Below are 22,718 nucleotides of genomic sequence, written 5' to 3'. Positions count from 1 at the left end.
TCCCCTGATTTCCCAGGTCACAAGCAGGGGAGCTGGATGGGAAGTGGAGCAGCCAGGACACTAACCGCCCTTAGGGCACCCCAGTGCTTGCAAGAAGAGGAGTCACTGAGTCATTGTGTAGCACCTACTACAGTAAATTCTTGACCAGAAATCCAGGAAGGCATCACGATTGCTGGAAATTTCATCTTGCTTTTGCTCACTGACTGCTAAAAAGCTGCCTTGCTCTCCTTTCTCAGATTCCATAATATTCATTTGGGTATTTCAAGCAACTCTGAAACAGGCTGCCCCTATGCAGGGGGCATACCTTCAAGCAGACACTACTGGCTCTGTGAGCTCCTCCAACACTCCAGAAGATAGCTTGCACAAGGATTGCTGGGGGCTTCTCCTGCCTATTACTGCCTCCAGGTTCCAGGTTTGGAAGTTACTTCTTTGAGGAGCTCTGCCAGGGGTTGGTTGTGATGGCAGCAGCCTTGTGTGTGTGTGTGTGTGTGTGTGTGTGTGTGTGTGTGTGTGTGTGTGTGTATCAAGTGTACTTGCTCCATGTCTCCATGGGGTGCCTAATGACTACCCCGTCTGGCAAAGGAGGTGTAATAACAGGGTAGAAGGCACAGATAATGGAGCCTTTCTGGCACAAGCTGAATCTACCAGAATCCTTTTATGGGGAAGGGCGATGGATAGAAACACAGAAAGGTAGAGACACTAACCTTTATTTTTCTGAGATATTCACTGCACGTGGTAATTAAAGCTATTTTTAAAACTGTCTAAGTGTCAGCCCTCCATTTTTGCAAGCATTCTTCTGTCAAAACTCTGCAAAGTGGCAATACACTTGTTAGGAACAATTGACTCACGTCTAAAAACACAGAGTCTGATCCCACCGTGGTAGTGTACTGTCTGTCTATGGCAGGGGTGGACGTGAGGAGGAGAGGGCCTTGAAAGGTTCCACAACCCTTGGCTGGCTGTGGGTGAGTGATCTCTGGCACAGCTTTGTTGCCTGGGATGAGACAGGCTGCATAAGGCTAGGGTACCCGTCTTTCAAATCATAATGAGTGGCATCAGTGGGCTTCCTAGATACCAACTATGTGCAAGATGAATGAATAAGAACTCGTCCACGGCAGGAAGCCAGAGCATGATGCAAAAAGTGGGTCCAGCAATGGACCACTGTTTACAATACACCAGCATCTCATATTGGCGCTCCCTACTAATGTGCCTGGGAAGGCAGCAGATATCCTTGGGCCCCTGCCATTAATATGGAAGACCCATGTGGTGTTGCAGACTCCTGGCTTCAGCCTGGCCCAGGCCTGGCTACTGTCAGCATTTGAAGAATGACTAGCAGACAGAAGATGTCTCTTTCAGTCTCTCCCTTTTCCTTTCCATCTAGGTACTATGCCTTTCAAATAAATAACTCTTTTTAAAAAAGGGAAGTACGATTGAAGAATCCCAACCCAAATTTTCCAGGATATTGGAAAACAGAATGGCCATTCACAAGTGTTGCAACAGTGCAACATGTACTTGGAGCTGATTTTTCAAGGATGCATGGGAGTTAGAAAGCAGAAGCAGGGAGGACAGAGCTCCCAGAAAGCCCAGAACATGACTGTTAGGTCTGCCATTCACTTTCCCCCAGAGGATGAAGCAAGCTGTGTTCCCAGCCTGTCCACCACAAGAAGAGGATGAGCAGACTCAGAAGCAGTTGCTTAAACTGGTGAGCTTCCTTGATTAAGATTCTGAAGGCTAGCTTTCTTGTTGAATGTTAGTGCTTTGTTGATGGGAAGGTCTGTCTTTGAAGGGTGCTTATTCTCTGCTTGACCCTGCAGTGGGTCATTTCCCCTGCATGCCCACCAATTCAATTTTCACAACTCTTCTAGGAAGATCAGAGGAGGAAAATAAGGCCCAAGGAAGGAGGTAACACTGCTGGCCCAAAGTCACAGGAGAGTTAAGCGTAGGAGCCCAAATCACCTGCAGTGCCTTTCCTCAAAAACTGTTCCCTGAGACAGGAGGGCGCATTTTCCCACTCCCTACTCCACCCATCTGGACAGCTCCACACAGGCTCCCACAAGACTTGCAGGAGGATTACAGAAGGATACTAAAAAGAGCAATGCTCTCATGCGTCTTGATCCATAAATGCCAAGTCCCATAGGTTCCTTCAAAACTACGAAAGGAAAAAGATATATTCTGGTGCACAATGAAAGTACATCCCCAGAACATTAAGGTATATTTGGGAGACATGTATGAGTTCAAGGGTATGCACATCTGCCAAATTCTTTCACCATTTCTGTAAGGCGCTTGAAAATACAGAGCGAAGGGCTAGGCATTTGCCTTAGCAAAAGATGTTCATTAGGACAACACTTTCCATATAAGAGGTCTGAGTTCAATTCCCATCTCTGCTTCTGATTCCACCTGCTTGCTAATGTGCTTTCTTGAAGGCATCGATAATGGCACAGGTAGGTGGATCCCTGCCACCCATACGAGAAAACTGGATTGAGTGCCCAACTCCCAAGTTGGACCCTGAGCAAGTCCTGGTGGATAATTACAGGAACATGAGGAGTAAAACCATGAGTGAGATATTTCTCTCTCTCTTTGCCTTTCTATCTCCCTCTCCCTTGTTCCCATCTTCATTCTAGAATGAAAAAAATAAATAAATTTAAAAATCAAATTGCCAATATGCAGTATAATATAAAGGGAAGGAATCTAATAACAGGTACATTTCACAGTAAGACTTTCCAAGTAAAAACTACATTACTGCTTCCAATGTATGAACATCTAGTCAGAGATTGATGGGCTTGCCCTGCTTTTTCGGCATTCAGCTAGTTCTGGTTACAGGAGGAAAGAGAATGGAGGGACATTGAGGCCCAAGGTACATTGTTCTTCAATTTGCAGTCACTCCGATCTCATTTCAAATCCTGGTCCTGACACTTCCTGGCGCTGACACTGACAAGCCAGGCTGTCCTTCTGAGCCTCGATTCTCCTGTCTGTAGCATGGAATACTCTGAGTCGACGTTCCTGGGTGTTCAATACTCCAACCTTTCCCAGACCTCTCCCTCCAAACCACCATGCCATCCCGGCAGTGGCACCTGGCAGCAGCAAGTTCTAAGACCCCTGGCATGGCTCCTGAACTTGGCTTCAGACACTCCATCTTCCCACTGAGTTCTCTTCCACCTTAGCCTTCTTTAGAGATTTCCTTCCATTGTACAGCTGTCCCTGGGGGGTCAGGCTTTGGGCCTCTTTTAATTTGAGTACTACCATCCCTCAGTGATATCAGAATGTTTCACATTCAATAAGCCCTGCAACAACGTGGCTTCCAGATTCATTCCACCAGCATCATCCTCTGCTGGAATTCTGGATTCCCTCAATCACGTGTCTAGTCAAGAGCTCCACTTGCTGCTTCAAGACACATCTCAAATTAAACACATTCACACACATTCCTAATCCTGACCCTCAAATCTATATCCCTGTATCTTTCTCATCTTAAAAAAGTTCTTCCCCTTCCACGGCCTCAATCCAAAAATAATAAATAAAGCCCTCGAATTATCCTTGAGTTCACTTTCTCTCATAACTCAATAGTAAATCTTACCAGCTGCATCTTCTAATAATACTAGAATGTAACTACCACTTCAGTTCTACCTTGTGATCCAGACTATCATTCTCTCTCCCTCTCCACAACAGCCAGCGAGATGGTTTTCCTACTCCGGTCATACTCTCCTTACCTCATAACCATGGTGAAGGAAGCTTGCAGAGCTCAAGTTTAAAACAGCCAGTTTCATCTAGTCATTCTCTCCCCGAGTGCAGAATAAAAACCACACATGTTACAAGGATGCACAAAGGCTCATACAGTCTACTCTCCAGCAGGCCTTTGCCCTCCCCCATAACTCCTTTTACAATGTCCACACTTACCTCGCGCTGCTCCGAGAGCCTGCCTACCAAACACCCACCAAGACATACTGTACCTGCTCTCTCCTATGCCTGTAATGCTCCCCTGGATTTACACTCAGTTTCTTTGTAGTCTCAAGTTCCTGCTCCAAGTTCACACCATTGTGAAAGATTTCCACAGCCACCTGTACACACTGGATCTCAACGCCTTTCCTTGATTCCTCCTCACAAAGCTTCAGCATTCTACGTTAAAACTGTCAAATCTATCACATCATATATTTAATTACTACCTGCTCATATGTCTCAGAAAAATGCTTCACAAAACCAGAGTATTTGTTAAACCAAACAAGAAGTTAAAGATGAGTTACCTAGTTGGTCAAGAGTGAGGAACATAGATTAATTTATTCTCCTACCAGAAATAACCAAAAAAGATGAGATAACATAAAGGAAACAGTGATCTGTTCAAGCTTCTGCACAACAGATCACAAAAGATAGTGATTCTTTTTTAAAGATTTATTTTATTTTTATTGGAAAGTCAGATACATAGAGAGGAGGAGAGACAGAGAGGAAGATCTTCCATTTGATGGTTCATTCCCCAAGTGACTGAAACAGCTGGAGCTAAACCAATCCAAAGTCAGGAGTCCAGCACTTCTGGATTTCCCACATGGGTGCAGGGTCCAAGGCTTTGGGCTGTCCTCAACTGCTTTCCCAGGCCACCAGCAGGGAGCTGGATGGAAAGTGGGGCTGCTGGGATTTACACCAGCATCCCTATGGGATTCCAGTGCATTCAAGGTTAGGACTTTAGCCAATAGGCTACTGTACTGGTAGTGATTCTGGTACCAATACTGATTCTTGAAGACAGGAAACAAGGGGAGCCTGTGAACTTCCATGTCACAGCACAGGGGGAGGAGAGGACCTATAAGAACTGGGGGACCCTGTGTTTCAAGTATGTGGGTCTGAGCTGCTGAAAGACTGAGACAGAATTCACAGGACAGAGCACCGGAGAAGACACAACCTCACAGGAAATATGTGACCCTTGGGCCCAGCTCAATGGCTCAGTGGCTAACTCCCTGCTTTGTACATGTTGGGGTGCCCTACGGGCACTGATTCTTGTCCAGGCTGCTCCACTTCCCAGCCAGCTCCCTTTTGGCCTGAGAAAGTAGCCAAGAATGGCCCAAAGCCTTGGGACCTTGCATCCACATGGGAGACCTGGAAGAGACTCCAGGCATTAGATCAGCTCAGCTCTGGCCATTGTGGTCACTTGGGGAGTGAACCAGTGGACAGATCTTTCTATGTGTGTCTCCTTCTCTCTATAAATCTGCATTTCCAATAAGAACAAATAAACCTTCAAAACAAATGTGGGCCTTTCCAGAGGATCCTACAGCAGAGTGTAGCCTGGGGCTTGTATCCAAGGAAATCACTGAGGTGGGAGAAATAATATGTACAAGACAATGCTGTCCACAGCACGCGTCCAAGGGAACCACGGAGGCTGGTGAAAGAACCAACCCAAATGATCAGAGGTTTTAGGCTGTGGAGCTCACACAGATCTGGGTAAAGTAGCTCTTCCCATCTCCCTTCCAAACTGAGAAACCTAATACATCACATGCATTAGGCAAAATACTTAGAGATTCTGGCTCCATGGTAGGGAATAATTAGCCCTACTCAGAGTACTACTGAAGAAACACTCAATAAATCAGAAAAGCAAGATCAATTTGTCTCCAAAGAACTGTGTCTTAGAAAAGAAGTTCAAAAAAGTATATACATTAATGTAAAAATAGCAGGTCCCAGACAAAATCCAATTCATAACATTTGGTTTTTAATAAAAAAAAAATCAGACATTCAAAAAATAAAACAGAGGGAGTAAGGAGAATAATCAACTAATCCAAACTGATCTAGAACTCAAAGGGAGATGAGAAGTGGCAAACAATAGTTTTTAAATGATACACGTCCAGAAAATGTAAGTAGAGGGGTGATCATATAGCCTAGTGGAGAAGATGCCCACACTCCACATATAGTAACTGGGTTTGTCTTCTGGATCAAGCTCTTTACCCTAGCATTCTCCTCATGTGCAGCCTGGGAAGCAGTGATGGTGACTGAGTAACTGGCAAGGGAGAGCTGGACAGAGTTCCTGGATCCTTGGATTTGGCTCTGGCATTTGGAGAATGAACCAGCAAGCAGGGACTCTCTCACATACATGTTCCCTCTCTCTCCTTCTCTCTACCCTTCCCCTCTCCTTCTAAAATAAGAAAAAATACATTAAGTGCAAGTACAGAGCCTGAAGATATAAAGAAAAGATTCAGATTTCCAGAGATCCAAACTACAATGTATGATACAGAAAATACTAGGATTACCGGAAGATCAGAAACTTCAAAAAACATAAGTGACCCTGAATACACAGCAACAAAAATTAGGCACAATGAAACAGGAGGAAATTAAAAGTAATCAATGATATACAGGACACATGGCAAAAGTCTAACGTAGGTATAATTAGGATTGTCCTATAAGAGAATGGGGAAACAGACTACAAATTTGAACAAGCAGTAGATGAACTCCACAAGATTCTGCACCCAACAAGAGGATATTTCAAAACTGAATGTGATATCAGGTCACTTTTAGAGACATAAAGACTGAAAAATGTCAAAAACTGAAAGCATTCATCACTGGCAGACTCACACTTAAGAAAGAAGAAAGCGAATCCTTCATGCTTAGGAAGCAATACCAGATAAAATCTGGATGTTCACAGAGAAATAAAGAATGCCTTGAAGTGGTGACACGCAGTAAATATAGGGTTGCTGGTTTATAAAATTCAGCTTGCTTTGAAAGATGATCAGCTGCTTCAACAAATATAATTGCACTGTGGTATGTATTATAGACTACAAATGAACACTCGCATGCATACATATAAATATCTATAGAGAGCTGTGATAACGTAAGACAATGATCACATAAGAGCCAGGAAAGGAGAAGTGCAAGAATATTATCAGAAAACACTTATACTATATATGAAGTGCTATAAAATCACTTAAAAGTAGATCATGCTGAATTAAAGAGGTATATTAAAAAAAAAAACTAAAGCAATTGCTAAATATTTTCAGACTTAAATTAGTCAATATGCCAACAAAACAACTACAATTGAATCATTCAAAATTTCCAATCAATCCAAAAGAGGTTAAAAAGGGAGGAAACCAGATTTTCAAAAAAAGGAGGGGGGAAGCAAATAGAAGCAGAAGACAGCTTTACATCCAATCACACCAATGGGTACACGAAGCTTGAATTATTCATGTGTCTTCATTAAAAGATTGGGATTGTCCTTATAGATAGACCAGCAAGACCAAAGTATGCATGGCTTTCAGGAAATAAATTTAAAGAACCAAGCAAATTTGAAAAGAACTGAAAAGGATGCTAACACAGTTAAAGGAAATCTGAAATGTCTGTACTAATGCCAGGTAAAACACATTTAAGAGAAAAGAAGGTTACCAGAGAGAAACAAAGTCCAATATTTATAAATCCTACAAAAGAACTTCAAGATACATTCAGCAACAACTGATAAAATTTCAACAGATAAACAAACTCACAATTGCAATTGAATATTTTAATACACCTCTTTCAGTAATTGATAGAGCAAGTTGACACAAAACCATTAAGGACATAGAGGACACAAACAGTACTATCAGCTAAAAAGTCAATCATTTCTAGAATGTTCCACACAATAATGGACTGTCCACCCTTTTCAAGAACACAAGAAATATCTACCATGAAGGACAGTGTACCGGATAAATCAGCCGCAACAAATGTAAAAGGATGCAATAATAGTCAAACCATTTTCTGGCCACAGAGGAATTAAATTAAAATCTGTAAGAAAAAGATCCTTGTAAAAAACCTAATATTCTGAAAACTAACACACTTTGAAATGACTCATGGGTCAAAGCAGAAACAAAAATCAATAAGGAAAGTATTTTTGACTAAATAATGGACATACCACATATCAAAACATGTGGGATGCCACTGAGTCACTAAAGGGAGACCAGTAATGGAAACAAAGAAGTGTCTCCCCTCAAGAATATAAGTTTCCCCATCCTCACCCCACCAAGGAAGTGAAGTCAGATGAGAAATCAAAGTAAACAGAAAAAAAAAAGTAGTAAAGAGAAAAAACAGAAGTCAACACAAAGAGAAAAAAATAAATACCAAAAATTAATGACAAAACTGGCATCTTCAAATCAATAATATGGATGTATTTCTTTTCCGATTGGTCAGGGAAAAAAAGACACAAGTTGTGAGTACCAGGAATGGGAGGGAGAGATGGCGTATCTTTCTGTGGCCTCAGTAAGTAGCAAAACAGAAAATTACAAGTTTCACATACATTTGAACTTTGTATATATTTGACTACGTAGATGAAATGGAGTAATTCACTAACAGATACAAATTACCTAAGTTCACTCCATAAGAAACAGTTCTGTGAACATTAAATAAACATAATTTGTAGGGTTTTTTTTTCAAAGATTTATTTATTTATTTTTCTTGGAAAGGCAGATCTACACAGAGGAGGAGACAGACAGGAAGATCTTCTGTCCAATGGTTCACTCCCCAATCAGCCAATAGCTGGAGCTGAGCCGATCAGAAGCCAGAAGCCAGGAGCTTCTTCCAGGTCTCCCACATTGGTGCAGGATCCCAAGGCCTTGGGCCATCCTCGACTACTTTCCCAGGCCACAAGCAGGGAACTAGATGGGAAGAGGGGTTGCCGGGATTAGAACCCCCATCCATATGGGATCCCGGCACGTTCAAGGCAAGGACTTTAGCCACTATGCTATTGCAGTGGGCCTGAATAAATGTATTTTGTAATGAAAACATCACCCCCCCCACACACACACACAGACATATATTCTTGCAGTACCCTTAAAAGGAGAGAACACTTTCTTGACTATTCTGTTTTTGGAGACCAGCATTGATACCAAAGCCACAGAAAGACATCAAAACACTAAGGGAGACTTGGTAGACCTATTGAACATAGTAGGAGAAACCTCTCATCAAAGTAGAAATAAAAAGAGAAATCTCCCAATTTGATAAAGACCACCTATGAACAATATATACTCAATATGATACTTAATAATAAAATACTAGGTGTACCCTTCAAGTACCGGGAATAAGAAAAGGGTATATGCTCTCAGCACTTACGTTCAGTGTGGTCTTGAACATACTAACCAAGAAAAACAAATCAGAAGTATTCAGGTGGAAAGCAAAAGGTAGAACTGTTGAACTCTGAAACATAGTCAATGTGGAAAAGCTCACGCAATCTAAAAACTAAATAAGCCTACAGGTTTAGCAAGTGGTTCAGCCAGTTTCCAAGATACAAAATCATTATATAAAAATCAATTGTATTTCTACACGCTATCCATGAACAATTGGAAGTTGAAAGTTTTGAAAAATACCATTTACAACCACATAAAACACTGAAGGGTAAATCAGAACGATGGAGCAGTCTGTACCTGAAATGCTGAGAATATTGTTGAGAGAAACTAGAGAAGACCTGAACAAACAGAGCCATATGCTTTATGCGTGAGAAGACCCAATATTGTCAACATGTCAACTCTCCCCAAGTCAGACTGCAAATTCAATTCAATTCCCAAATGAAATTCCAGTCAGCATTTTTGTAGAAATTGACAAGCTGATTCAAAAATTCATACGGAAATTCCAACACAGCCAGAGCAACTTAGAAAATGAAAAACACAAGTGGGTAGATAACAAAATCTGCTACCAAATCTTATTATTAAGATACAGGAACTGAGACAATGTGAGATTGGCATTAAGACAGAAAAAAACAAAAACAGATCACTGGGAGAATGGAGAGTTCAAAAGTGTTTTAGCTACTACACTAAAAGCACAATCAATGAAAGAAAAATAAAAATCCAACTTCATTAAAATTCAAAATTATATGTTTTAATAACTTCACTTTCAAGAAAAAAATCTGTATGTATATAATATCTGCATCTGAAGTAAATATGGAAAAATGCTAAAAACTGTTAAATCTAAAAATAAATGTGATTTAAAATAAAACTCTGCTACTCAAAGGACAATTTTAGAATAAAACTAACAAGCTACAAATTGAAAAAAAAATACTTGTGAGGTATACATTGAATAAAGAACTTATACCCTGGAGGTGGGTGTTATGATGCAGTGGATTAAGCCACAGCTCGTGACACCATGATCTCATGCTTGAGTCCCTGCCACCCATGTGGAAGACCCAGATAGAGTTTTAGCTTCTGGCTTCACCCTGGCCCTGCCCTCGTTACGCAGCCATTTGGGTGAATGACTCAGAAGATGGAAGATCTCCCATTCTGCCCCTCCCCTCCTCTCTGCACCAACAATACATTTTTTAAAAATTAAAAGACCTGTATCCTGAATATATAAAGAACTTTCAGAACTCAACAAGAAGAAACCAATTAATCCAACAAGATGGGCAAAACAGTCAAGCAAATACTTCACCAAAGAAGATATGTACACCAAGATGACAAAGAAGCTCATGGGAAGATGTTCAAGACCATTATGTATTAAAGAAGCTACAATTAAGATCACCATGAGGACCATTACACTAAAAATCAAAAGACTTCCCGTATCAGGCACTGGAGAAGACGTGGAACAACCGAGAACCACTTGGCAGTTTCTTAAAGACTTTAGACACAACAGCTACTATATGACCCAGTGATTATAGGTCTTTGTACAGATATCCCCAAGAAAATTAAAGTGTTCTTCTATACAGAGTCACAAATGAATATTCATAGCAGCTTTTTTTGTAATATACAAAAGTCTAGAGCAATCCAAATGTCCATCAGCAGGTGGCTGGTATACCAAACTGTGGAGCATCTGGGCAACTAAACACGCCTCATTAATAACAGGAAGGAACTATTACTATACACTGCACAGAATCTCAACACAGTTACACTGGAGTGAAATAAGCTATAACCTAAAAAGATGGAGACTAGACTGCATGCTATTTGAGTCCATTAACATAAACCCTAGAAGACCGAAGTAAAATACAGTACCAGAAATAGGAGTTTTCCTAGAGGGTGGAAGAGACGGATCAGATTGACAAACAGTACAGGGACTGTTGGGTAAAGGGTTATGACAATTATTTTCATTTTGGCTATGGCTTCCTGATACACATATGTCAAAAAGAACAACTTATGCACTCACTGTATGTCAAACAAATCTTCATAAAATTATTACTTAAAAAATTTTAAATACATCACAGTGATTCCAAAATGGCACCTGACTCCACCAATGTCTGATGAGGGGTCATTTTTGTTCTCCATTCATGGATTCTGAGCAGGGGCTGCAGTGGTGGATAAGGGGAGAGAAACATGTGAACGGAATGCAACAAACTTAACTACTTTTGAGTGATACTGAATTAAATCTGAAGAAGCTAAATGGTTAAGACATAATATTCCAATGGAATTAGGATCTTCAAATGAAGAAGAAAATCTCCTCCCTCCTTTTCTCTGCATCCCAAATATAGGTGTCTGCAAGGTGTGAGATCCACACTCCAATCGTGGTCTTCTCCCTGTTATCCTCAGCAGCAGTAGTGGCCTCCTCACCCCAGGACTGGATATCTGGAGCCCAGTGACATTGTCCTTTAACTCGGAGGACGTTTTGAAGTTAAGACTGGAATCAGTTGAGAATGCAAAGCACATGCATGGAGCAGACTAGGACCACTGTCTTGTCCTTGTCAAGAACCCACATGTGCTAGAGCCCAGGGCCACTTGGAGGAGACACCTGTTTCTCACCTGTTAGTCACTCTCTTGATTCCAGAATTCTGATTTTTTTCTTTTTTTCTGTTTACTAATAAAAGAACCTACAAATCAGCAGGACCCATGTTTCCTGGAGTACAATGTGGGGACATTCACACTGTGGAATCTGACTAGAGTCTCCCCTACCCTTCCCTCTAGCCACTCTAGCTTCCTGACAATGACCAGGTGAATATGTATGTATCACCAAGTCATAGCTGGTGCCTTGTGGAGCATGTAAGACAGGTGCAGTGAATGGGGTGCAACGAAACAAGGGTACTGACAGATGTAGCTCAGAGAGCAGCTCACAGTTTTCTTGCTTTAGTCCATGAGGAATTGAAAAACTTCCTCCACATATGAGATATTAGAGCACCATGATCTAGGTAAGGAAACAAGAGATAGCAGCAAGAAAATTTTAACCCAGTAAGCTCTTCATGTTGGGCACTCTGGGGAGCCTGACAGAAGAGAGCGCCAGGCCCTCCACGACAGGCTGACTAGGGAAATCAGACACACCCAGCACAACAGAGTTGGGGTGAGGAGCACAGGATGGCATGACTGGGGAAACCAACCAGGTCCTCTCAGCAGAGACAGTGCTTAGCAAAAACCCGTAGAGAAGGTAGGTGCTGGACAAGCTGAGATTCTGAAAGGGCATAGCAAATGGAAAAGGAAAGTCACGGCCAAAGCCCAGAGCCAGGAAGAGAAAATAAACATGGGAAACAAGAAGTCGCTGGTCCACTTGCAGGGATGAACCATGAGATGGTGAGTGGACAGGGAAGAATTAAATGAGGTAGTTAAGTAGAGCCGGGCTACTTCCATAAAGGACTGGGTATGCTGTGCAAGGCGTGCTTTCCTGCATTGCCCCATAACTTACATCCCCACACACCCATGTGAGAGCACAGATCGAGTCCCTACCTCCTGGCTTCAGCCTGGCCCAACATGGGCTGTTGCAGGAGACAGCCAGGGATGGGAGATCTCACTCTTGTTTCTCTGCCTGCCTGCCTTTCAAATAAATAATAAAAAGTTTTTAGAAGAGAACGTGGTTTGGGTCTCTGTATCTTGAGCTAAAGGGCAAGGTCATGGACATGGTATACGGGCAGGCTACTGGGAAGGGCTGCTGAGGGCCTGCTCCATATGCCTTCTGCCTCCTCCAGGGCTCCTGCTGGCCCAGTGATCACACACAAGACCTCATTCACCAAGAAAATCCAAGTGCCAAGGCTGTGTGGGGCATCACCACTGCCTCTTAAGTATCTGCAATCATTTCCCCCAAAACATCTTCAAGAATTGATCTAGCAGGGCCCGGCGCAGTGGTTAAGGTCCTCACCTTGCACGCCCAGGATCCCACATGGGCACAGGTTCTAATCCTGGCAGCCCCGCTTCCCATCCAGCTCCCTGCCTGTGGCCCAGGAAAGCAGTCAAGGACGGTCCAAGCTTTGGGACCCTGCACCCGCGTGGGAGACCCGGAAGAGGCTCCTGGCTTCAGATTGGCATAGCATCGGCCGTTGCACGCACTTGGGGAGTGAATCATCAGACGGAAGATCTTCCTCTCTGTATATCTGCCTTTCCAATAAAAATAAAATAAATCTTTAAAAAAAAAAGAATTAATCTAGCAATGAGAGCTGCCTAGAGCAAACACAGGAATTCAACTCCCCATCTCCCCTGATTCTTCCAGAGGAGAGTCTCTATGCATACGGCAGACATGAATTGCCTGCAGAAAGTTCTCTGGGAGGTCAGATGATGAGGCTTCTGACCTCCCAGTAGCAGATCCTCTCGGGCAGGCCATAACATCGTTCCCTGTGTGCAGACTATACTCAGCACTAGGCATATCCCTGTCTCATGGACAGGACTAAAGTTACCAGCATCTTCTTCTATGTATTCCTTTTTAAAAGAAAAGAAAAGAAAAAAAAGAAAGGAAAAAGAAAAGGAAAAAGAAAAGGAAAAAAAAAAGAAAAGAAAAGCCACACAAGAAAAAAAAATTGGAGGAGGCATCTGCTGGTTCACTCCCCAAATCACTGCCACAGCCAGAGTTGAGCTGATCTGAAGCAGCCAAAAATCCAGTAACTTCCTCCAGGTCTCCCACATTGGTGCAGGGGCCCAAGGCTTTGGGCTGTCCTCTACAGCTTTCCCAGGCCACAAGCAGGGAGCTGAAGTAGAGCAGCCTGGACATGAACTGACACCCAAATGGGATGCTAATGCTACAGGCAGAAGCTTGGCCTATTGTACTATGGCACTGGCGCCAACACCAGCACAGGGAGAAAGAGCACTATACCACAACTGGCCAATGGATTTGAGAAGTAACCCAACACATTCAGAGTCAGGTCTGCCTGGTTTTGAACCTGCACCTGCTGGTGAGCCGCTCAGAGCAGCCCTGCCGTGTCTGAAATTTTAGTCTTCATTGCAGCCTTTGTTTCTGAGGCAGTCTGGAAAGTGCACATCAATGTGATTTGCTGAATGTCATGTCCATCGACCTGCCTTCACCCAAACGTTTTAAGCATCTATTGTTTCCACAGGCATTGAGAAGTCAGCCATGCGCCAACTCGGTCTCTCCTGAAGGGACACACAGTCTAGCAGTCAGCTTGACTAATAGTGCATTTTCATTTTGTTTCCCATGAGAGATTTTGAATTCCCCACCTTCTTCTATGGTAAGCGATAATTCAAGTGCCCAATGCAAATAAAGTTAACACCCCAAATGCATCTGCTTGCCCAGGTCCCCAGAGTGGGAGCCAGAAGACCTGTGAAAACTGTTAGGAACTGTTAGGGAGCACAAACTTCACGAGGCTTCCTCCGCATTCAAATATCTCTTCTCCAAATAAAACAGATCTGTACTATGCATCAGCCAGCCTCACCAGTGAGACTGGGCAGGCATATCTGGCAAACCAACACATAAAGAAAGCAAACGGGACTTATGCCCTTGAGTGTTTAGCTGGAATCCAGAAAAACACATTCAGCACATCAAACACAGAAAACTAGGGGACAGAACTTGGAAAGAGATAGGCAAATGAGAGGTGTAGCTAAAGGCCAAAACCACAAAGATGGCAGGGAGGGGTACAGGATTTCCCATAGACCAGTGGGGATCAGTTTCCAGGAGTAGGAAAGACTAGCATGCTATGCAGCAAACACCTGCAGGAGATCCAGGTGGAAGAGGAGCCCCCATCCAATGCCTGTCCTCAACACCATATTGTTTTACCTTTTTTTAAATCCCTAGTCACGGTAAATGACAAAATGGTACCTAGACACAGTTTATCTATGGCTCTCTATTTGGAAGACTTAAAAAGCTTACAGAGCCAGAATGGTGTGCTGCTGCAAAAAGAATAACTGACGTTTCTCTGTGTGTGTCTGTATGTGTATTTAAATTTTGAATATGTGAATGGTAAAGATAGAAAAACAGAAAGAAACACCTCTCATCCATTGGTTTATTCACCCAAGGCTTGAAGCTAGGAGATGAAAATTCCATCTAGGTTTCCCATTTGGGAATCCAATTACATGAGCCACCACCTGCTGTCTTGCAGGATGCACTTGATCAAGGAGCCTGGAAGCTGGAGCAAGAGCTCTATTTAGGTGTCTCCTATGGGTGGCAGGGATTCTACGTACTTGGGCCAATTTCTGCTCACCTAGACACATCAGCAGGGAGGTGGGTTGGAAGCAAACTAGCTAGAACTCAAACTGGCCATGAAATCCGATATGGGATGCTGGCATTACAACCATAGGCTTAACCTACCATGCCCCAATGGTAGTCGGTCCACAAGAGATGTGGCATTTAACTAGTGCGTTAACCACTAGTCCAAATGGCCTTTCTGGGAGGAATGGGAAAGAAGAGGGTTTTGCTTTCCATGGGGCTGTGCTAGAACAGGTGGACAGCACTTCTGAATATGGCTGGTCCTAAAGCTAAGCTGACACATCATTCAGAGAACACCCCCAACCATTCATCAGAGTCTACCCTGAGCAGATAGAGTAGAGGGTTCAAAGCTTCACAAGAAGTCCTACCCTCAGATTACAGACTTCCAAAGATGACCATGAGCCAGCTCCACAGGCCTACCAAGAGCCAGCCCCATAGACTGTCCACGGTTCTGAGGGTTCTGAGGGAAGGAGACGGAGCACATTTCTGAGGACTGGCAAGGGAGCAGTGCGGGCTGCTAGGCCGTCTGGGAGAGTCATCAGAGGAGCAAAGCCTGCACCAGGCACCTGACTTCAGGGCATGCAGAATGCTCCCTTTCTCTGGAACAAAGGAAACACAGCTTTGCAGATCCCTCAGTGAGACCAGCACAGCACAGAGAATCAAAACTTCCAGGCATCAAGGAGGCCTCATACGGGCTCTGCAGAGAGAGAGGCAGCAGCCATGCCCCTACTCCTAATGACCAACAACATCACCTCCTCTGCAGTGCTGGCAAAGGGACAGTAATTATGCAGGTCTATAGCTGGCCTCATGCACCCAAGAGCTACCGGGATGGGAACTCATGTTGGAAAACCACAAGTCTTACGCCTTGCAAGGAGCTACCTGCTCTGTGACACCACTCATGCCATTATCAACAGCAGCCAACCCAAAATGGTTTTGACCGCATTCGCACCAGGCTAATGAAGACACACATACTATAGAAGAACCTGCTACTAATTAACTTCCATCTTCCAAAATGAAGCCATTAGGAACTGATCAGCTAATCCAGGAGCAGCTGAAGGTTGAAGTCCTGATGAAGGCAGGCACCCACTAAGAAATGCATTCCCAAGTCAGCTCTCCGATAACAGCACACAGGGGACAGACAGAGGCAGTTAGAGCAGAGAGGATTCCTTGGGAGAAAGACATGTGGTACAGGCCCCTCCTGAACAGGGGGAGACCAGGGCCTGGGTGGGTGCAGTTAGTGAGAAGCAGACCAGGTCCCCATGACTATATCTGGGGTCAGGCCAGAGGGGTGCCCAGACATGGAACAGATCTTTTCATTCTCCTCTGAATGGGAGCCCTGATCCCCACCCCTTCCTATTGCACATGCACACACTGACCCACACATGCACATTCACAGAAACTCAAATGTACATGCAAGTCACATGTACACATCCACTCATGTATATACTATACTTACAGGTGTATTCACATGCACATGTAACTCACACAATCATATATCTGCACACAACTCACACACATACAAACTCACACGTGGACATTCTCACATGCTCACTAACCCCATAATCACACTTACACATCTTCACACCTGTACACATCCACACAGTCTGCACGCATGCTCCCACATGCCCTGCATATCCTCCCTTCCCCAGCCCTATGCCTGACCTACAACCCTCACGGTTCCTGGGGCCTCTTACCTCATTCACAAAGACCCAGTGGCTGTCCTTCGAAGCCAGGTTGGTCTCCACAGCCTGTAGGGAGAGAGAGAGAATGGACATGAACAGAAGCCAGCCAGAAGCCAGCACATATGCATGATGGTTGCCAAGACAGTGTCATTAAATGCTATTCCTGCAAAATTTTCTCTTCACAAAGCATGCCACCCTGCTTGCCCCTTATCTGGGGCCTGCTCAGGCTGCCTTAGCTACAAGGAGCCTCGTCTGAACACAGATCACTAATAACCCGCTGTGCTTTCTCACTCTGTGCACTAGCCTGGAGCAAGGTCAGAAGCTCCAGGTCCTGCTGGCATGACGGTTTGGAGGCTTAACTGTGCAGCCCTTCCCTAAAGACATCTGCAAATGCTTTCACACAGGGACACTTTGAGATGGATTTAAATCTTGCCCAAGATTGCAGAGCCAGGAAAATATAAGGGGGGATCGATGGAGGCTCACCCAATGATGCCAAAAACCCTGCGATGGCAAGTAGGAGCTACCCTCTATCCCTGAAAACCCAAAGATCTGGGTTCTTGTTAATCACCAAGCAGTGGCCTCACTCCTGGTCGTTCTCTCCTGCGTGGCTTTGTTCTATTTCTGATAGCGACTGAATCACAATAGCGACAGCCATTGGTTTATTTGTTTTCACAAATCTCCTCTCCAGGTTAGGGACACCACGAAGTCAGACACGAAAGCTCTCCAGCCACAGCTGTATCCCAGGAACCTTACGCCACCCCTGCACATGGCAGGTGTTCAGCAAACGGGACTGAATAGATGAACGAACTGGGAAGCCAAAGCAAAGAACACACTGCTGCTTGCTGTGTTTTGTGAACGTGTTTAGGAATGCTTCTGCCCCCCTCCATTGGAAGGCCAACAGACTGGAGGAATTAGAAAGCACTGAGGCTTTTCCAGCACAATCTGTAAGAACACTTATAGTGAGCATGTGCCAAGTGCTGGCTGAGTACCCAGGCCCGCACCAGGCATCTATGAACCTGCGAGAAAGCTGTCACATTGCAGTCTTCTTTGTTTCATTGTTTTGGTTTAGTATTTTTGTAAAAATACAGGAAAAATTTAAGAATTGCTCAAAATCATCAATAATCTTTCCCTCATTTAAATACATGCAAAAATATGGAAAATCCTTTCATATAACCCTCTAGATCCATCCTCTAAAGGTTGTCTGAGGTTCTTGACGGTTTCACAGTCATATCTGCAAGCACTCATCACACAGGTGTAAATCTTTTTTTGAGAGGCAGAGAAAGACAGATTAAACTCCCATCTGCCATTTCACTTCCCCAGTGCCCACAGCGGTCTAAGCTGGGCTGCGGCCAGAACCAGGAGCCTGAACCTCAATCCAGATCTCCATCACTTGAACCATCACTGCTGCCTCTCAGGCCTACATAAGCAGGAAGCTGGAGTCAAGAGCCAAAGCCAGGAACTGAACACAGGGTACTCAGATGTGGGATGCGGATGTCTTAACTACAAGGCTAAGTACTCACTCCCAGACAGGTGCCTTGTTAAAACTAGGCTGCAAAGTATGCACAGGTCACAATTATTTTTTTAAAAAATGATGAACACAGAGATGTTATGCAGTTGACAGCAGGCAACACAGGGCCAAGCAGGATCCTGGGCCATACATAGGATCCTGTGGTGGAACCCTGCCAAGTCAGACAGACAGGTCTGCCAGCAAAGATGACAACACACAGCAATACAGCACACAGACCTGCCCAGTAAGCTTTAAAACCCTGGTTCTTTACCAACAGCTCTCCATAGTACCCCAGAGGTGGGCACACAGGCCTTTGCAGGGGCCCTGGCAAGGCTAAGGGACTCAGATTCTGCTCTGTGGCATGTAAAACCAAGGAAAGCAGGATCAAGAGCCAGGACTACAGGGGACTGCCTCGCTGTCACTGGATCACACTTGTTCCTGGCCTCCATTTGTTCCTTTGGAAGATGCAGGTAACACATGCACCCTGCTCTTAGACCAGTGCATGCCCTGGGTCTCAGGAAGAGGCAAACACAGACAACGGCAGCCATGCCTGTCCCAAACTTTCCCAGGAAGCAGACAGGAAGCTGGCTGTCCCATGATGCCTCATGGATTCCAGACCTGCCCCAGAAATAGGCACTACTACTGTCCATCAACATTTAAATTTTTTCAAAAGCATAATAAATACAGCATTTTGAAAATGTCTAGAGATGTTAAGTTCATTTTGGTGCACAGACTTTCTCTTATTATTTATTTATTTACTTACTTATTTTTATTGGAAAGATAGATTTACACAAAGAAAGACAAGAGACAGATCTTCCACCTGCTGGTTTACTCTCCAGGTGGCTGGACTGGCCATAGTTGAGCTAATCCAAAGCCAGGAGCCAAGAGCCCTTTCCTGGTCTGCCACACGCATGCAGGGTCCCAAGGCTTTGGGCCATCCTCCACTGCTTTCCCAGGCCACAAGCAGAGAGCTAGATAGGAAGCAGGGCTACCAGGATTAGAACCGGGGCCCATATGGGATCCTGGCGCATACAAGGCAAGGACTTTAGCCATTAGGCTATCGTGCTGGGCCTGGCTGTTCCATTTCTGATCCAGCTCTCTGGTTATGGCCTTGGAAGGCAGCAGAGGATGGCTCAAGTGCTTAAGACCCTGCACTCCCGTAGAAGACTCAGGAGGAGTTCCTGGCTCCAGGCTTCAGATCGGATCAGCTGCAGGCTGTGCAGCCATTTGAGGAGTGAACCATTGGAAGATCTCTCGTATCTCTGTCTCTCTCCCCGCCCCTGCAAATATGCCTTTCAAATACAAATAAATAAATTACCAAGGAGCATACTGACGTCCCTGCATGGAGGCTGACCGCAGCAGAGGGGAGCTCTGTTGCCCCAAAGTTCCAACCCTGACTCGAGAATGTGAACCTGCAGGGCAGAGGTCCTCTGCACATCCCCAGTGGGAGGGAGTACTGCAGAGGACCTGCAGAGACTGCCCAGGGAACAGTGGACATGTTGGCTGCCCCAAGGAGTCTTCCCACGTTCTATCAAACTCAGGCACAGAAAAAGCTATCGGCAGAGCGAATCGATCAGACGGGTGGCCAACTTTCCTGTCCTACTTTCCCTCACCAATTAAACATCAGGTAATTTGTTAAGCCTCTTTTCCCCATGCGGAAATAAATAGTGCTTGGCTGAGGCTTTTTCCAGAGGGCGCAGCTCACTCACACGGGGGCTGGGATGAATGGTGAGACATGGAAGCTACTGCACAACTGGCAGAAACGCTGCATGCCTCACCAGCCGATTACTGCCCACTCAGTGGGAAGAGCCCTCCAGACACACAGCCCAGTGGGCAGGAGCCCTCCTAGAAATATCAAGGCCCTTGTTAATGCTGTCCTCCCCTCACCCTTGGCAGGTACAGGAGGGTCCTCCTAACCTCTGTAGAGCCAGTACAGTCAGGAAGATTCCCTGCAGAGCCATGTGGAGGAGTGGGAGACTGCTTCACTTTTTCAGCTGCAATCCCACCCCACCTGTGGGGTATTTATTTGAAAATCAGCAATGCTGGGCCCAGCGTGGTAACCTAGTGGCTAAAGTCCTTGCCTTGCGTGCACTGGGATCCTGTATATGGGCACCATTTCTAATCCTGGTGGCCCCGCTTCCCATCCAGCTCCCTGCTTGTGACTGGGAAAGCAAAGACGGCCCAAGGTCTTGTGACCCTGCACCTGCATGGGAGACCCGGAAGAGGCTCTGGGCTCCTGGCTTCGGATCAGCACAGTTCCAGCTGGTGTAGCCCCTTGGGGAGTGAAGCAAAGAATGGAAGATCTTCCTCTCCATCTGATTTTGCAATAAAAAATAAATTAAATAAATCTTAAGGAAAAAAAACAGCAATTCTAAGGGCACTCTGCCCATGTTTCCCTCAAATCCGGGTAAGAGCTAGGAGTCTGTAGGTTTTCTGCATGTTTTCACTCCTTCCACTTTGCCTGCTGGAACCTGGACTGACACAGTGCCCATGAATGCACAGCGCTACCCAAGGGCCGTGGGTGTCCCAGTGACAACCCCCAGCTGCCTTGTTCCCTGGCGGGGACATCTGCAGAAATGGCAGCCGAAATTACCTCGCTTGGCTTCCTTCTATTCTCTACTCCGTGTCCTCCCTTGCCCCCACCCCCGCTGCCTTTTTTTTCCCCCTCTAAGAATTTCCCTCAAAATACTCCTTAATATACCATTGTCACACACACACCCCTGTCTGGAAGTTGGCTGTGGGAAACCCAACCTGAGACAAATGCCTCCCACCTAGGGTGATGGTGAGAACCCCACGAAGTGACAGCAGAGAAGCTGACTGTAGAGGGCTCCCTCAGTGCCAGGCCCACCCCCATTCCTTCCCATCATGTCCTCTGTCTCCTCTTCACCCAGTGGCTCCCTCGGAATGTGCCCAAGGACATTCTCTCATTACTTTTTAACAGGGTCTGCCACACCACAGTGGCTGTACTAGTTGTCCTGGATGCATAGGCAGATCAGGAGCCTGTTCCTTGGCCAATGTGGTACCAAAGCCCCATTTACCTTTCAGAGCAGCTTAGCACTAGGCCTCCCCTCATCTAGGCCACAGCATCTTCATTCAGCTTCATAGAGCTATAGACAGCTACAGAGAAATGTTGGCCAAACCCAACAAGAAAGAGCAGCTCCTGGGTCCTCTGGCTAGGAAGGTTTACAGAGGAAGGGAGAGTCTCAGGATGGGATCCTTGTCACTCACTTGCCTTCAACAGCTGGGGAGCTGGGTCCCCTGCACTTGGACTTCTGCCCTGGGGTTTAACACCAGGAGGATTGAATATTCCTGAAAATGAAGCAGCAGCAGGTGGTAGAGAGGTCTGAGCCACTGCAGGATGTCCAAACAATCCCTGTGGGAGTCAAGGACTTGGTCTCAATGAGCCCAATGGGACAGCAGGGGTAGCCCAATGCTGTGGAACATCATGAGTTATCCAGCTATGTTGTTCAATATTGCTGTTATGAGGCATCCCAATGGCTTGGCAACCCATCATAGCCCAACTCCCAAGCTCTTGTGTACCTGGGCAAATGCACTGAGAGGCAGTGATGAGGTAGGAACTTTCAGAAGACACAGCTGACTTCTCTTCCAGCCCCTTTGGAATGGAGGCCATAGCAGATGCCGATGCTTGTATAACTTGTCGACAGGAGGGTAGACACAGGCAGCCAAAGATCTTGTGTGTGTTGATATGTGTGAACATACATGCACTAACATCCACAGGTTATCCTCTGGAGAGGAGAGCATGCTGCAAACAGGATTCTGCTACAGGAAGCTAGGGGCAAAAGTCCTCCCCACACCTGGGAAGGCAGAGCAAGGGAGACAATTTGTCCTCTTGTCTACCAGTGGCTGCTCCAGTCTGAACCCCAAGTGCCTTCTCCAAGGCCAACTGGCATCAACAGAGCTGAGGTGTAAGTGACACAAGACAGTCCCCTGGAAGTGGGGACATATTAGGATCCAACTCTGGCTGCCCTAACTTCACAGTTTCCATTTAAAAGCAGACCCAGGCCAGGCTCCAGCTCCTGGTTCCCCAGCAGGCTCTGGACAGAAAGCATTCCCAGTGTGTTGTGGGAATGGCAGGTGCCAGGCAGCTGGCCTAGGCTGTGACTGGGATGGCTGACAACTGGCCCTGGATCACGTACTGGTGATGATAAGCTCTGACATGCAGGAGCCTACACAAATCGAAGAAGATGGGTGGTGCCGATGCGCCATGAGAAGCATCTTCACTCTTGCTCTCAGCCTTGTGTGCAGGACCAAGC

The 22,718-nt window shown here is 45.3% G+C and overlaps 1 protein-coding gene across 1 annotated transcript in view; it reads right to left on the bottom strand.

The window, feature by feature from the left end:
* Positions 1–22,718, bottom strand: part of GRID1 (glutamate ionotropic receptor delta type subunit 1) — a 650,606-nt gene that overhangs the window by 255,804 nt on the left and 372,084 nt on the right. Inside the window, exon 5 of the mRNA XM_040970332.1 lies at positions 16,950–17,003. Within this exon, the coding sequence (XP_040826266.1) occupies positions 16,950–17,003 (54 nt within the window). The remainder of the gene's footprint in view (positions 1–16,949; positions 17,004–22,718) is intronic.

This window comes from Ochotona curzoniae, unplaced genomic scaffold (assembly GCF_017591425.1).
Source record: "Ochotona curzoniae isolate NIBS_2020 unplaced genomic scaffold, NIBS_Ocur_1.0 scaffold_4763, whole genome shotgun sequence".
NCBI lineage: Eukaryota > Metazoa > Chordata > Mammalia > Lagomorpha > Ochotonidae > Ochotona > Ochotona curzoniae.
Note: the sequence above shows the minus strand (reverse complement) of the source record. Positions and strands in the feature narration are given on the sequence as shown.